The sequence below is a fragment of the Somniosus microcephalus genome, chromosome 1 (assembly GCF_052327205.1).
Source record: "Somniosus microcephalus isolate GS21.2 chromosome 1, FLI_Smic_1.0, whole genome shotgun sequence".
Lineage (NCBI taxonomy): Eukaryota > Metazoa > Chordata > Chondrichthyes > Squaliformes > Somniosidae > Somniosus > Somniosus microcephalus.
The window spans coordinates 437,246,506-437,263,318 of record NC_140987.1 but is presented as its reverse complement, the minus strand read 5'-3'; the positions used below and the strand labels follow the sequence as shown (position 1 = coordinate 437,263,318).

Below are 16,813 nucleotides of genomic sequence, written 5' to 3'. Positions count from 1 at the left end.
TTGCCAGCGATGCCCACATCCCATGAACAAATTAAAAAAAAAGACAGGTGAGCTTGTTACCTTCTTGTTTGGAGAATGCTATGTGATTAAAAGAAGAAAGACTTGCATTTATATAGCGCCTTTCATGACCTCAGGACGTCAAAGAGTGCTTTACAGCCAATGAAGTACTTTTTGAAGAGTAGTCACTGTTGTAATATAGGAAACGCGGCAGCCAATGTGCGCACAGCAAGCTCCCACAAACAGCAATGTGATAATGACCAGATAATCTGTTTTAGTGATGTTGGTTGAGGGATAAATATTGGCCAGGACACTGGGGAGAACTCCCCTGCTCTTCTTCAAAATAGTGCCATGGGATCTTTTACATCCACCTGAGAGAGCAGACGGGGCCTCGGTTTAACATCGCATCTGAAAGACGGCACCTCCGACAGTGCGGCACTCCCTCAGCACTGCACTGGAGTGTCGGCCTAGATTATGTGCTCAAGTGTCTGGAGTGGATCGGAGGGAGATCTTGCTCCACATCCGCTCCAAAAAGGAGAAGGGCAACTTTTTACTTACTCCTACCTCACACAAACAAATGACAATGCAGATAAAATGACATTATCCCACACGGTGGCATAGTGGTTAGCACTGTTGCCTCACAGCGCCAGGGACCCGGGTTCGAATCCGGCCTCAGGTGACTGTCTGTGTGGAGTTTGCACATTCTCCCCGTGTTTGCGTGGGTTTTCTCCGGGTGCTCCGGTTTCCTCCCACAGTCCAAAAATGGGCAGGTTAGGTTGATTGGCTATGATAAATTGACCCTTAGTGTTAGGGGGATTAAATACGTGGGGTTACGGGGATAGGGTGGGATATGTGTTGGTGTAGGGGTTACGGGGATCGGGTGGGATATGTGTCGGTGCAGGCTCGATGGGCCGAAATGGCCTCTATCTGCATTGTGGGGTTTCTGTGATTTCTGTGATCTGTGAATTGCTTGTATAAATAAAGCAGAGAAAGTTCAATACCATATCTTTAAAGGATCCGAGGACTGCCGCTGTGATGATTCCCAGAAATAAACCCACGACGTTGAGGATTGTCGACGACCACAGCAGGTGGTACAGGTGGATAACCTCTTGGCAACTTTCGACATCATTATATTCGTAATAACCACCCAAAGTGTCTCGACTGTATTAAAAGAACACAAAAAGATGAGAAAGTCCTCACACCACATAACCCCGAATGTCCTCCACTCCAAAAATGGAAGAGTAAACGCTTCAGGGGCTAATATCCCATCCTGCAACTAAGCAGGACGCACAACTTGACCAGCCACTTTATTCAGCGACATCCATCTAGTTGAGGCGACTGGTTTGGAGATCCAGGCAGCTGGACCCGACTCTGTGAGCTGAGTATCCAGTGCTCTCATGCATGGGTACACAATACTTTCCAAACCATTTATCAAAAATAAATTTGGTTTAACATATGAATATATTTGTAGTTCCCTCTTATTCTATTCATCCTTCATAAATACAGTGCAGCGAAAACATCAAATTTACAAAGTGCGAAGATAAAAGCTGAAGAGGGTGCAGAAAAGATTTGCGAGAATGATTCCAGGGACGAGGGACTTCGCGGATAGACTGGAGAAGCTGGGGTTGTTCTCCTTAGAGCAGAGAAGGTTGAGAGGAGATTTGATAGAGGTGTTCAAAATCATGAGGGGTCTGGACAGAGTAGATAGAGAGAAACTGTTCCCATTGGCGGAAGGGTCGAGAACCAGAGGACACAGATTTAAGGTGATTGGCAGACGAGTCAAAGGCTGCATAAGTGGTTAGGATCTGGAATTCACTGCCTGCGAGGGTGGTGGAGGCAGACTCAATCACGGCTTTCAAAAGGAAGTTGGATAAGTACCTGAAAGAAAAACATTTGCAGGGCTACGGGGAAAGGGCGGGGGGAGTGTGACTAGTTGAGGTGCTCTTGCAGTGAGCTGGCACGAGCTCAACGGGCCGAATGGCCTTCTTCTGTGCTGTAACCATTCTATGATTCTAAGTATTAGAATCAAGCTGTTACTAGATACAAGTCCCGGTACAAAGCGGCAGATTCCTTTCAGGAGAGAACGCAGTCCAACTATCCTAAGGTACTGTATCATTATCCAAACTGAAACTATACCTGCTTTTTCTTGGAAATAGAAATGCCTTCTAATGTGTGGGAAAGCTTTTAAAACACTAGGTTCAATTAATTGTTTTGAATACGTAAACCTGTGTGTCAGTTGACTGAGACACAGAATAACATTTGTATATCACAAAAAAAAAATGCGTTTGGGAAAATATATTGATGAGGCAAATTTTAAAACAATGTACTGTGGTTGAATGTGTAAAGGGGCTAATTCGACTTTTGATAAAATAAAATGCATGAATGTTATCAACACCAAGTGGTTAAAGAATAGAAAATATTAATGAGGCTAATGATTGCACTAATGATTGCCATTTATAGTTTACATAGTTAAACGACTTGGTATTCAGTGACATACTTATCATTGGGTTTATTTATAGGGTTTCTGGGGAGTAGAGCAATTTCACCCTAATTGTATTCCCGTTCTCCACAGAGATGCACCCCTCTATGTATTTTACCGTGGCACCAATTCATTCATGCCCAAACAGCAAAGGAAATTGAGAATTGTTGTTGTGTATATTCCTAACCGAAATGATATTGAAAATATAAAGTAGCAAGAAATATATTCCAGTGAATTACAGCAAGCAAGCCACTTGCTCACATCTCCACACACACATTCCTATTAATAGGCAGTAGGAGGGAGAGGGGGGCCCTGCAAATACAGCCCTTGCCTCAGTCACTAGGAAGTTCACTGCGACCCAAACCTCCATTAATAGAACAAACGAGGGAAGCCCATTCTTTCACTGGCTACGGGCAATTTACCCGACAACGTATTCTGCACAATGTATTTAATGGGCCATAAATTGCTGAGATAATAATGACGCAGTAACGGTGCTCGCCATTATTAATTCGTAACAAATCTGGCAATTTGCGGCGACAAATTAACGCGATGTGAACGGTGAGGTGAAAAAAAGTCCAATTAGCGTCGTTCACTGCGAGATGCGCCATTGCAGCAAATTCTGGCCTAAATCTCTCAAGGGAAGCCTCTGAAATTTTTCCCTTCCCGTCAGCACAGGTAATGAAGAAAACTCCAGCACATTTTTGAATGGATAACATACGTTATTTACCTATAACCAGTTACTTTCCATGTCATGATTACCCATGGCGCCAGCAGCTCAGAAGCATTTATCTGTACTGACACCAAGAACCTTTAATCCTATTGTTGTTTTCAAAGGCAGAGACAAAAAAGGACCTTTACCACTATGTTACATTGTCAGATTGATATATTCGAATTTTCACTCAGTTACCCTTCAGGAGGTCAGGGAGAGATTGCAGAGTTCTTAATCCTTTCTTGGACGTGTTACCTGCGGTTATTTGGCTCCCTCATCAGACTAAATACATTATTGTACAGGCCTGCTGAAAGAAGCAGGGCGAATGGACCTGTCGGCCTTTCTGCAATTCATCTCCTACTTGTTTTGCACTGTCCAATTCAGCTGTTCTCACTACCTTGTTACCCAACTTCCACAAATCCACCAATTCTTGCACATTCACAACGGAAGGAGCCAGTCTTTACAGCAATCCTATATCCTGATCAGACCTTTCCTGGGGTACCACACTTCTCCCCCATTCCCCTACCTGTATTTTGGTTGTTTTTACTGTACATATTGTACTAAAATAATGCATGAGATAAGGTAAAACTGGGATCTGGTTGACCATAATTAGTGAGCAGTGTTTTCTGTATGAGAGTGAATATAGCAAAATATATATATAGAAACGATAAAAGCAGCACTTAATACAGGACTGTTTTTTCAAAATGTAATATTATAGCATAATATTTCACGTGTAGATTAGCAGCTTTTACAAGGCAATATCCTTCTCCTGGTCAATAGCCAGTGAGAAAAGCTATCATTCTACCTTTTTAAAGTGTTGCCCCTGGATTCCAAATTCACAAGGATTAGTTTGGGACGTAACAATGTCATTTACTTGTATTTCTAAAAAGGTTTTTCAACAAAGTGCCAGATGAGGGACTTTGCACTAAAATTAAGAACAATGGTGTCAAGGGGGATGGATTGCAAATCAGCCAGAGGCGGTTTGAAATGGGAGTGTTTCCCCAATAAGGTCTGGCCACGAGTGGGGTCCACCAGAGACCTGTTCATTAACAAGCTGAAGCAGAACATTGAAAGCACTGTTACTAAATTGCATTTGTCTTCACTAAAGAAGAGGAAGCTGCCAATGTCACAGTAAAGGAGGAGGCAGTGGAGAAATTGGATCGGATAAAAAGGTTGGCAGCGCTCAAAGTAGAAAGGTCACCCTAGGTTGCTGAGGGAAGTAAGGGTGGAGATAGCGGAGGCTCTGGCCATAATCTTCCTTAGATATGGGAGTGGTGCTAGAGAACTGGAGGATTGTAAAAGTGACACCCATTCAAAACAGGGCAGAGGGATAAACCCGGCAACTACAGGCCAATCAGCCTAACGTCAGTGGTGGGAAAACTTTGAGACAATAAATCGAGACAAAATTAATTGTCACCTGGAAAAATATGGGTTAATAAATGACAGTCAGCACGGATTTGTAAAAGGCAAATCGTGTTTGACTAACTTGATTGAGTTCTTTGATGAAGTAACGGAGAGAGTTGATGAAGGTAGTGCGGTTGATGTGTATATGGACTTTCAAAAAGCGTTTTATAAAGTGCCACATAATAGACTTGTTAACAGAATTGAAGTGGCTGGTAGTGGTGACAAGTAGTGGTGAAAGGTTGTTTTTCAGACTGGAGGGAGGTATACAGTGGTATTCCTCAGGGTTTGGGATTAGGACCACTGCTGTTTTTGATATACATTAATGACCTGGACTTGTGTATACAGGGCATAATTACAAAGTTTGCTGATGACACGAAACTGGGAAATGTAGTAAACAGTGAGGAGGATAGTGACAGACTTCAGGAGGACATAGACAGACTGGTAAAATGGGCAGACACGTGGCAGATGCAATTTAATGCAGAGAAGTGTGAAGTGTTGCATTTTAGTAGGACGAATGAGGAGAAGCAATATAAACTAAATGGTAAATTTTAAAAGGGTAGCTGGAACAGAGAGACCTGGGGGGTGCATGTACACAAGTCTTTGAAGGTGGTAGGACAAGTTGAGAAGGCTGTTAAAAAAGCATACAGGATCCTTGGCTTTATTAATAGAGGCATAGGGTACAAAAGCAAGGAAGTTATGCTAAAGAGTTATAAAATCACTGGAGTATTGTGTCCAATTCTCAGCACCAAATCTTAGGAAGGACATCAAGGCCATGGAGAGGATGGAGAAGAGAGAATGGTACCAGGGATGCAGGACTTCAGTTACGTGGAGAGACTAGAGAAGTGGGGGCTGTTCTCCTTCGAGCAGAGAAGGTTAAGGGGAGATTTGACAGAGGTGTTCAAAATCATGAAAGGTTTTGATAGAGTAAATAAGGAGAAGCTGTTTCCAGTGGCAGAAGGGTCGGTAACCAGAGGACACAGAGTTAAGGTAATTGGCAAAAGAACCAGAGGGGAGATGAGGAATTATTTTTTTTATGCAGCAAGTTGTTATGACCTGGAATGCGCTGCCTGAAAGGGCGGTGGAAGCAGATTCAATAATAACTTTCAAAAGGGAGTTGGATAAATACCTGAAGGGGAAAAAAGTTGCAGGGCTATGGGGAAAGGGCAGGGGGAGTGGGACTAATTGGAGAGCTCTTTCAAAGAGCCGGCACAGGCACGATGGGCTGAATCTATAAGTTTATGGATGATATGAAATTGTACTTTAGAAGAGGAAATAGATCACAAGTGGAACTAGACAGATTGGGCAAGTGGGCCCCAAATTGGCAAATATGGTTCAATGTAGATAAGTGTGCAGTTCTGTGCTCTAAATAAATGCACTATGTGTATGCACCTAGGCGTGCAGAATTCAAAGATGGGTGGGTGCAAGTTAAAGAAGAAATGGAGATACACTTGGGAGTGGTCCATGAATGCTCGTAAAGGTTCAAGCTCAATGCCAGGCAGCCAAAGCTAGAAGGGTACTGGGCTTTATTGTTCAGTATAAAACTGGGTTCACATTAATGAAGGGCTTTGCTGAGGCTTCATCTGGAGTATTGCGTACCCTCTGGTCCCCCCCCCACTTTAAGAAGGACATTTTAGCTCTGGTTTAGAGAAGAGCAATGAGGATAATCCTTGGTGTACGAGACAGACTTCATGCCTTGGGTTTGGATTTGCTAGAGAGGTGTAGACATAGATCTGATTCAGATCTTTACAGCTATTAAAGGCATTGATAACATTCAGCTGGATCGACTGTTTGAAAATATGGGGCTGGGAAGAGGTGGAGTGGGAGAAGTAAGGATGGGGATACAGGGATGAGTTCAATAAGAAGTGGGACGAGAGCATATGGGCTTTCTCATCCAGTGTACATAAAATAATAAATCTATAATGCAAAACAAATTAGGATTAACAATTTCCAAGTGGAGAGGAGGGGGGAGGAAGAGGCAGAGAGAGTGCATTTATGTACTGCCTTTCACATCCTCTGGATGTCCCAAAGTACTTCTCAATGAATTATTTTTGACGTGTAGTCACCATTATTATGTAGGCAAACGCAGCAGCCAATTTGTGTACAGCAAGGTTGCACAAACAGCAATGAGATAATAACTAGTTCATCATTTTTTGGTAGTGTAGGTGGATAGATAGATCGCAGCTTGGAAACCAGCAGAATTCTTCTTCATATATTGCAATGGGATCCTTGAACAGTCAGTTTAACATGTCAACTTTGCCATTTCAGCACTTCCTCGGTATTGCACTGAACTGTCAGCTTAAATTATGCACTCAATTCCTATTGTGGGGATTGTACCCACAGCCTCGTGTCTCCTGGTCTTGGCAAAAACTCTCAAATAATTCATGCCATTCTTGCCGTAGCAAAAGCTCCTTTGAGCAATGTACAAGTGGCCGCACTGTTCCCCCGAGGCTGCACAGTTCCATCGAGTCTGCCACGCACCAGGCGTTGCAGGCCGTGCAGTCCCGCTGGAGCGGGCTCCAGCGCACAGGCGCTCTTTTCAATCGCGTCCCACAGGCTCGTTCTTTAGGCCCGCAGGAGTGGGCTTCGGCGCCTGCTGGTACCGAGAATGTGAACGGCAGCCGATACTGAGCTGGGAATCGTGGCCAATGGCGGTGTGCTTACAAAGAGCGCCTGCGCACTGGAACCCGCTATGAGCCTGAGCCTCAGGGAGGGGGAGTTAAGATTGGAGGAGAGCGAGAGACGGGGGGGGAGAGAGGGCGAGAGACGGGGGGGGAGAGAGGGCGAGAGACGGGGGGGGGAGAGAGGGCGAGAGACGGGGGGGGAGAGTGGGCGAGAGACGGGGGGGGAGAGAGGGCGAGAGACGGGGGGGGAGAGAGGGCGAGAGACGGGGGGGGAGAGAGGGCGAGAGACGGGGGGGGGAGAGAGGGCGAGAGACGGGGGGGGAGAGAGGGCGAGAGACGGGGGGGGAGAGAGGGCGAGAGACGGGGGGGGAGAGAGGGCGAGAGACGGGGGGGGAGAGAGGGCGAGAGACGGGGGGGGAGAGAGGGCGAGAGACGGGGGGGGAGAGAGGGCGAGAGACGGGGGGGGAGAGAGGGCGAGAGACGGGGGGGGAGAGAGGGCGAGAGACGGGGGGGGAGAGAGGGCGAGAGACGGGGGGGAGAGAGGGCGAGAGACGGGGGGGGAGAGAGGGCGAGAGACGGGGGGGGAGAGAGGGCGAGAGACGGGGGGGGAGAGAGGGCGAGAGACGGGGGGGGGAGAGAGGGCGAGAGACGGGGGGGGAGAGAGGGCGAGAGACGGGGGGGGAGAGAGGGCGAGAGACGGGGGGGGAGAGAGGGCGAGAGACGGGGGGGGAGAGAGGGCGAGAGACGGGGGGGGAGAGAGGGCGAGAGACGGGGGGGGAGAGAGGGCGAGAGACGGGGGGGGAGAGAGGGCGAGAGACGGGGGGGGAGAGAGGGCGAGAGACGGGGGGGGAGAGAGGGCGAGAGACGGGGGGGAGAGAGGGCGAGAGACGGGGGGGGAGAGAGGGCGAGAGACGGGGGGGGAGAGAGGGCGAGAGACGGGGGGGGAGAGAGGGCGAGAGACGGGGGGGAGAGAGGGCGAGAGACGGGGGGGGAGAGAGGGCGAGAGACGGGGGGGGAGAGAGGGCGAGAGACGGGGGGGGGGGAGAGAGGGCGAGAGACGGGGGGGGGAGAGGGCGAGAGACGGGGGGAGAGAGGGCGAGAGACGGGGGGAGAGAGGGCGAGAGACGGGGGGAGAGAGGGCGAGAGACGGGGGGAGAGAGGGCGAGAGACGGGGGGAGAGAGGGCGAGAGACGGGGGGAGAGAGGGCGAGAGACGGGGGGAGAGAGGGCGAGAGACGGGGGGAGAGAGGGCGAGAGACGGGGGGAGAGAGGGCGAGAGACGGGGGGAGAGAGGGCGAGAGACGGGGGGAGAGAGGGCGAGAGACGGGGGGAGAGAGGGCGAGAGACGGGGGGAGAGAGGGCGAGAGACGGGGGGAGAGAGGGCGAGAGACGGGGGGAGAGAGGGCGAGAGACGGGGGGAGAGAGGGCGAGAGACGGGGGGAGAGAGGGCGAGAGACGGGGGAGAGAGGGCGAGAGACGGGGGAGAGAGGGCGAGAGACGGGGGGAGAGAGGGCGAGAGACGGGGGGAGAGAGGGCGAGAGACGGGGGGAGAGAGGGCGAGAGACGGGGGGAGAGAGGGCGAGAGACGGGGGGAGAGAGGGCGAGAGACGGGGGGAGAGAGGGCGAGAGACGGGGGGAGAGACGGGGGGAGAGAGGGCGAGAGACGGGGGGAGAGAGGGCGAGAGACGGGGGGGAGAGAGGGCGAGAGACGGGGGGGAGAGAGGGCGAGAGACGGGGGGGAGAGAGGGCGAGAGACGGGGGGGAGAGAGGGCGAGAGACGGGGGGGAGAGAGGGCGAGAGACGGGGGAGAGAGGGCGAGAGACGGGGGAGAGAGGGCGAGAGACGGGGGGAGAGAGGGCGAGAGACGGGGGGAGAGAGGGCGAGAGACGGGGGGAGAGAGGGCGAGAGACGGGGGGAGAGAGGGCGAGAGACGGGGGGAGAGAGGGCGAGAGACGGGGGGAGAGAGGGCGAGAGACGGGGGAGAGAGGGCGAGAGACGGGGGAGAGAGGGCGAGAGACGGGGGGAGAGAGGGCGAGAGACGGGGGGAGAGAGGGCGAGAGGGGGGGAGAGAGGGCGAGAGACGGGGGGAGAGAGGGCGAGCGACGGGGGGAGAGAGGGCGAGCGACGGGGGGAGAGAGGGCGAGCGACGGGGGGGAGAGGGCGAGCGACGGGGGGAGAGAGGGCGAGCGACGGGGGGAGAGAGGGCGAGCGACGGGGCGAGAGACGGGGGAGAGAGAGGGCGAGAGACGGGGGAGAGAGAGGGCGAGAGACGGGGGAGAGAGAGGGCGAGAGACGGGGGAGAGAGAGGGCGAGAGACGGGGGAGAGAGAGGGCGAGAGACGGGGGAGAGAGAGGGCGAGAGACGGGGGAGAGAGAGGGCGAGAGAGAGGGCGAGAGAGAGGGCGAGAGAGAGGGCGAGAGAGAGAGGGCGAGAGACGGGGGGGAGAGAGGGCGAGAGACGGGGGGGGAGAGAGGGCGGGAGACGGGGGGGAGAGAGGGCGAGAGACGGGGGGGAGAGGGCGAGAGACGGGGGAGAGAGGGCGAGAGACGGGGGAGAGAGGGCGAGAGACGGGGGAGAGAGGGCGAGAGACGGGGGAGAGAGGGCGAGAGACGGGGGAGAGAGGGCGAGAGACGGGGGAGAGAGGGCGAGAGACGGGGGAGAGAGGGCGAGAGACGGGGGGGGAGAGAGGGCGAGAGACGGGGGGAGAGAGGGCGAGAGACGGGGGGGAGAGAGGGCGAGAGACGGGGGGGAGAGAGGGCGAGAGACGGGGGAGAGAGGGCGAGAGACGGGGGAGAGAGGGCGAGAGACGGGGGAGAGAGGGCGAGAGACGGGGGAGAGAGGGCGAGAGACGGGGGAGAGAGGGCGAGAGACGGGAAAGAGAGAGGGCGAGAGACGGGAGAGAGAGAGGGCGAGAGACGGGAGAGAGAGAGGGCGAGAGACGGGGGAGAGAGAGGGCGAGAGACGGGGGAGAGAGAGGGCGAGAGACGGGGGAGAGAGAGGGCGAGAGACAGGGAGAGGGGGAGAGACGGGAGAGAGGGCGAGAGACGGGAGAGAGGGCGAGAGACGGGGAGAGAGATGGCGAGAGACGGGGAGAGAGAGGGAGAGAGGGGGGAGAGAGAGGGCGAGAGGGGGGAGAGAGACGGGGCGAGAGACGGAGGGAGAGAGACGGAGGGAGAGAGACGGAGGGAGAGAGAGGGCGAGAGAGACTCGGGGAGAGAGAGAGAGACTGGGGGCAGAGAGAGAGAGAGAGACTGGGGGGCAAAGAGAGAGAGACTTGGGCAGAGAGAGAGAGAGACTGGGGTGAGAGAGAGAGAGAGACGGGGGGAGAGAGAGAGAGACGGGCAGAGAGAGAGAGAGAGTGAGACTGGGGGGAGAGAGAGAGAGAGACGGGGGAGAGAGAGAGAGAGAGAGAGAGAGAGACACAGGGGAGAGAGAGAGACGGGGAGAGAGTGAGAGAGAGAGAGACTGGGGAGAGAGAGAGATTGGGGAGAGAGAGAGACTGGGGATAGAGAGAGACTGGGGAGAGAGAGATAGAGAGACGGGGAGAGAGAGAGAGAGAGAGAGAGACTGGGGAGAGAGAGAGAGAGACTGGGTGAGAGAGAGGGAGAGTCTGGGGGAGAGAAGTTGGAAATACGGATATCCGTTTTTGTTCAATTCTTTTTAATAATGTGAACTAAAGAATGACAGCACTTTATATTTGTTGGTCATCCGGTTGCATTGTGATTAATATTCTAATCACCTATGTGGCCGTACAGCATGTCAGCGCCATAGGAAAGCCGCTGCTCCTGCTACTTGTGCAGCCATGAGGGATGGGCTAATATGTTGAAAACTTTAAAATTAATTCAAATTGCACCAATAGATATGCCTCTTTCAGCGCACCTTGGGTTTTTGGATTGTTTGTCGATGCATAACCATGTAACTTGAGTGACATTTCTGAAGTGTTCATGCATTATTATTGCAGTTCTTTTATATCCTAGTCATTTCTGACAAGTAATTTTTTTATTAAATAGAGTTTGTATATGATGAACCAAAAGCTTTTAATGAATTCTACCATAAACAAACTTGCAGAATGGGCATGTAAATGACAAATGAATTTCAATATAGATAAGTGTGAGGTGGTGCATTGTGGTAGGAGGAATATGAGACCACCTACTCCTTGGAAAATGAGGGGGCGATCTTGCCAGCCCTGGGGAGGCGGGTTTGGAGGCAGCACAGCCGGGAAAATGGCATAATCTGGGGGCGGGTACCCATCCCGCCCCCAACCTGCCTCCGTGCCATCTTCCCAGGAGGCGGATACCTAACCCGTGCTGGGTCCAGTCTCCTGGAGGTGGGAAGGGGATTACAGCCTGTTAACAGGCAGTTAAGAGGATTATCCCCATTTTTCCAGCAGAGGCGCGGGCTTCCCGACGTCAGGAAACCCCGCCAGGGTCACTGAGGCGAGCAGTGGGTCTGCGGGGTCGAAAAGTGCGCCATGGAGGTAAGTGATGGGTGCAAGTGTGGAGAGGTAAGTGTGTGAGGTGAGTGGAAAGTGATAGAAAATGTTTACTTACCTTTGTTTCTTCCTGCAGGCTGCAACCGTTGGGGATGTGGAGACTCTCGCATCTCACTGGCAGAGATGACAGATGGCTGATGCATTCTCCGATGCAACAACCATCTGATGTCTGCTCAGCAGTTAGGTTTGGTGAGTCTTGAATACAAGAACTCATCAAACAACAGAGAATGTCAGTGGTTGACAGCTTCACAGAGCTGTCAAACGATGACAATTCATCTGTCAAAAATTTATGACAGATGAAACGTTATACGCTGATGTTCTCTGTAACCGGCTTCCCCTTAATTGGCCTGCTGAGCCCGCTGGGCGGGCTTAACAAGGTCAATCAAGGGAAAATAGCGTGGGTTGGCCACAAGTCGATGGAGGCGGGACATCGATCCGACAAGCAGCAGTCCTGCTTCCAACACACCCCCATTGGCAAAATCACCCCGAGAGTCTAAATGGGATTGAGGTGCAAAGGGATCTCGGGGTATAGATTCACAAATCATTAAAAGTAGCAACGCAGGTTAAAAAAGTCACAAAAGTGCAAATAAAGCACTGGGGCTCATTTCTAGAGGAATAGAATTCAAAAGCAGAGAAGTGATGTTAAACTTGTATGGAACCTTGTCTGATTGTCTCATGATTTGAGACGGTGGGCTGGCAATATGGCATTACTGCATATATATATGTTTTTATATATAAGTGGTTGCTGTTGTTGTTGTAAAAGAAGTTGTTGTTGTAAAACCTGCCCACGGGTGAAACGGTCGCGCTCAAAAGGAGTTCGTGGCCCGCTCAGCACAAAAAAACATATTAGAGGGAACATTGAGTGGCCGCATATCCAAATCTAAGCAATTCATCTTGAACCATGAGATCGTCAATATGGGATCTAGTAGATAAAATTCCAGGGGTTCCCTGTAGACCTCTCAGAAGGAACAAAAATATCATTTGCATGTAAAAGGTGAGGCCTGCTCCACACCGGTTGGCCAAAGCAATGGCTCAAATACAGCAACAAGTAAAAGTGGAGACTGTGGGCTCGACTCAAACTACATCCAAGGGAAATGGCCCCGACAAGAGGTCGCTGATCGGGATCAACAATGTGGGCAAGTTGCAAAGAGTTCTCAGTGACGCTGCAAATTGGGCATTTCAAAAAAAAATCTGATGTGTTTATAGGAAAATTAAATCGAATAAAAATTATATTTTAGTAATAGTTTATTTTACTTTTTTTTTGAAATAGAGTGACTGGGTGGCACAATTAAAGTTAAAACATTGCCCTTTCATTTCAGACATCTAATTTAAAATCTAAAGCGCTCAATTTCCCATCCGATCAATCCACTTACATGAACAAGCTATCCCAACTTTGCTCCATCATCAAAAGCTTTTTCACCAACCAGGGTGGTCCTCTTTTGTTGAACCAAATTAACTGTCAATTAACTGTAACTTAATAAAACTTTAACTAAAACTTAACAAATTAAACTAAAATTTGGTTGCCGGGGGGTGATGATGCATTCCAGTCTCCGCGGCGCCCACCGGTCGCGGAAGGCCTCGAGCATGCCGGCGGACACTGCGTGCTCCATCTCCAGGGCCACCCGGGCGCGAACATAGCCGCGGAAGAGAGAGGCAGGCAGTCGGGCCGGACGACCCCCTCGACCGCCCGCTGCCTGGACCTATTAATGGCCACTTTGGCCAGGCCCCAGGAGCAGTCCTACGAGGAGGTCCTCCGACCTGCCCGCTCCCCTCCGCACCGAGTGACCAAAGATCAGGAGCGTGGGACTGAATGAACCAGGGTGGTGTTGTCACCAATCTCCTACATTTCTTTATGGTGTACACAAGTTTTGTGGGTTTTTTTGATGTGAAGAATTTCCAGTGCTATTTGAACTTGAATGTATTGCTCCATGAAACAGAACGGGATTACTCAGTTTAATGATAAGATTCTGAAAATATATTGGATTACATCAAAGGAACTGCAATATTACAAAGATGTTTAAAAACGGCCCCTCTGACCAATATTCATTATCTGATTTATGTTACAGTAGACTCCTTAAGAAAATGAATAGGATGGGTTTTGAAAATATTAGTGCGATATACTGTATTTTTGGGACCTTGGCTACAACAACAACAACAATTTGCATTTGTATAGCGCCTTTAACACAGCAAAACTTCCCGAGGCGCTTCACGGGAGCGATTATCAAGCAGCATTTGAAACCGAGCCACGAATTTTCCCCTTTAAGCTGCACAGCCATGCAGCCGGCTCATTGGCTCTTAAATGCAAAAACTACACGCGCGCGTTTTTTTTTTGAATGGGCTGCGCCGCCCGTTAAAGGGGCCGCTCGGCCCCCAAAAAATTAGAGGGAACACTGTGAGCCACAGAGAGATGTCCAAAAGCTTGGTCAAAGAGGTAGGTTTTAAGGAATGACTTAAAAGGAAGAGAGAGTGGTGTGGAGGGGTTTAGGGAAAGAATTCCAGAGCTTAGGGTCTGGGCATCTGAAGGCATAGTTGCCAATGGTGGAGCGAAGGAAATTTGGGGGATGTGCAAGAGGCCAGAATTAGAAGAGCGCAGAGATCTCGGGGCTGGCGGAGGTTTCAGAGGTAGGGAGGGGGGAGGGGCGAGACCATGGAGGGATTTGAAAACAAGGATGTGAATTTTTTTTTTTTTTTTTTAAATCGAGGCGTTACCGGACCGGGAGCCAATGAAGGTCAGCGAGCACAGGGGGGTGATGGATGAATGAGATTTGGTACAAACCCCCATATTGCTAAATGCTTTAGACTGAAAAAAAAAATTGCTAAACAGAGAACAGTTAACTCACATCAAAGCGGATGTTACTTCAAAATGTAGAAACCATGAGGTTGAAGTGAAACCCACCTGCCACATTTATAAAGCTCACAACAGTAGCAGGTATTGCTCTTTATTTTCAGTTTGCAGGGACCACGTGACTGACTCGGACACGTCACCTAATGAAAAGAATAAATCCAGTCACCCGACACTATGCAATAAAACCTCAATTCTGTACTTAACCTGAAAGGTTCAGTTACTCTGGTTTCTTTCTCTATCAGATGATTATCGACAAGCATAAATAATTTCCTTCTGCTAAGTTGAGTCATACACAATCGTGTACACTTTGAGCCTGAAGTACCTTTGATGGTTTTGTCAAATGCTGTATGACTTTTATGTAAATTTTGAAGTGAGTCTAGTGATCAGTATTTTTCCCTTTTTAGTTGCCCATCTTTAAAGGCCAACATGCTTTAAAAAAGCATCAGGTTTGCATTCGCACCTCTTAATATACTGACTTCCTGACACTAACGGTAGCGACCAATGATCCCCCTAATTTTTTTTTGGGTGCGAGGCCCCTTTAAGGGGCTGCGCGGCCCATTCACAGTTTCATGCATGCGCGAAACTTAACATTAGAAAAGCCGGTCCCAGGATGCGTGGGCAGCTTAGAGGGAACGTTGGTAACGACTTCACTACTTCAGGAGTAAATTAGTTCAAAGGAAATTTGTATATTTCTTGTTTTTTTTTTAACAGAACTGAGTAGTTCCACACTTTTGCAGGTTACAACTTCAGTACATGTTGGAACTTGTTTCTTTTAAATAAATTCCCTAATGCCAGTTTTTACCTGTTATTCTGTGGGCTAGTTTACTGACCAGAAATTGATAATTCGTAAATAAACATTTAAGCTAACAACTCACATGCACAAGGTATTAAAAGTAATTTAAAGTAATAAGGTTTCTATGAAAGAATACAATACATTTCAATTAACTGAATTTGCTTTATTTTACATACCACATCTGAAATATAATGGAAGGGACACATTCTCAAAGTCTGCCACAAGGCGTTTATAATTAAGTTAACAGATGAAAGAAATAGAGTTTTAAGATGTAATAAGGTATGATTATTTTTAATACCAACAGATCACCCGTGGCATTGCTCATGGGGAGTTCGGGTTTATCCTGCTGCTAGTGGGCGGGAACAAGGATCTAGTAGAATCGGAGAGGCCCGCATCTCCAATGAAAGTTTGTAAGAGATCCTCCCGGAGAAAATGAAAACATGTTTTTTGACTGATCGGTGCTAGAAGTTAAAAATGCAAACCAAAGAAAATGTCTTCCTTGCCTACTGCAAGTAGATAAATAAATAAATCTCTGCATGCAATATGGGAGAGCAGCAATTTGCCTTTATTGCCCATGTGTTTAAGCGCATCGAGTTTTCATAATGAACACTAAAAATGTATAAAACCGAAGACAAATTAACTTCCATCTTTCCTTATTTATTAAATAGTCTTGCAATAGTAATGTTCTCAAATGTTTCATTTAAATTCATAGTTTTATTGAGAACATCCCTCCAAACATGAAGTCCTTCCAGACTTTGCTACTCTGTATATGAAAACAATGATTGTTTCAAAGGCTCGAAGTACAAACACAAATTTAAAAAAAGGCAGTGGCTGTAACCATTTAGAATACATTACAAATGAGAATGACCTGGGCCCTGATATTTATGGAGGGGGTGTGGTGTGGGGGAAAGAGATCGCGGGTTTGCATCGGATTGGCGCTGGGGCGGGGGAGTCCCGGAGATTGCGAGGAGGTAGGCCGATCTCAGCGGGGGGGGGGGGGGGGTGGGGGGGGGAAGCATTCCTGCTCCTCCTGGCCCACACGCAGTGCTGGAAAAGCACTTACCCGCTGGATTCAGGAGTTCTCGCCTCCCTTTATCTGCCGGGTTTCCAGAGCCCCGGGAAACCGACCCGTAGCCGTTAAATCCAAAATGGCTGCTACAATCTGAGGCACGCAGCCTCATTAACATATTATAATTACTGACCCGCGCCTCTCGAGAGCAGGTTACTCTTCCGATCTCCAACCCGCCCCGGTTAAACGCGTTGGGCGTGTTCGCGGTGGATTGGGGTCAGGCTTCCCATTTTTAAGAATTTAACGCCCCCCCCCCATGCCAGTCAATGTTCCCCTTAAGGTGTGTGACCGTGCATCGATCGGGAGGTCCCACACAGGCTGCTCACCAGCTGCTGCTGGAAGATACCACATAGCAAAAAAAAATTAGAGGGAACATTGTTTAAAATCAGCCCCCCACCCCCTGCC

At 49.5% G+C, this 16,813-nt stretch overlaps 1 protein-coding gene across 1 annotated transcript in view; it reads right to left on the bottom strand.

Annotated features, from left to right (window-relative positions):
• Positions 1–16,813, bottom strand: part of tmem255a (transmembrane protein 255A) — a 97,275-nt gene that overhangs the window by 19,469 nt on the left and 60,993 nt on the right. Inside the window, exons 6-7 of the mRNA XM_086000999.1 lie at positions 14,598–14,686; positions 999–1,158 (exon numbers count right to left, since the gene is read on the bottom strand). Of these exons, the coding sequence (XP_085857125.1) occupies positions 999–1,158; positions 14,598–14,686 (249 nt within the window). The remainder of the gene's footprint in view (positions 1–998; positions 1,159–14,597; positions 14,687–16,813) is intronic.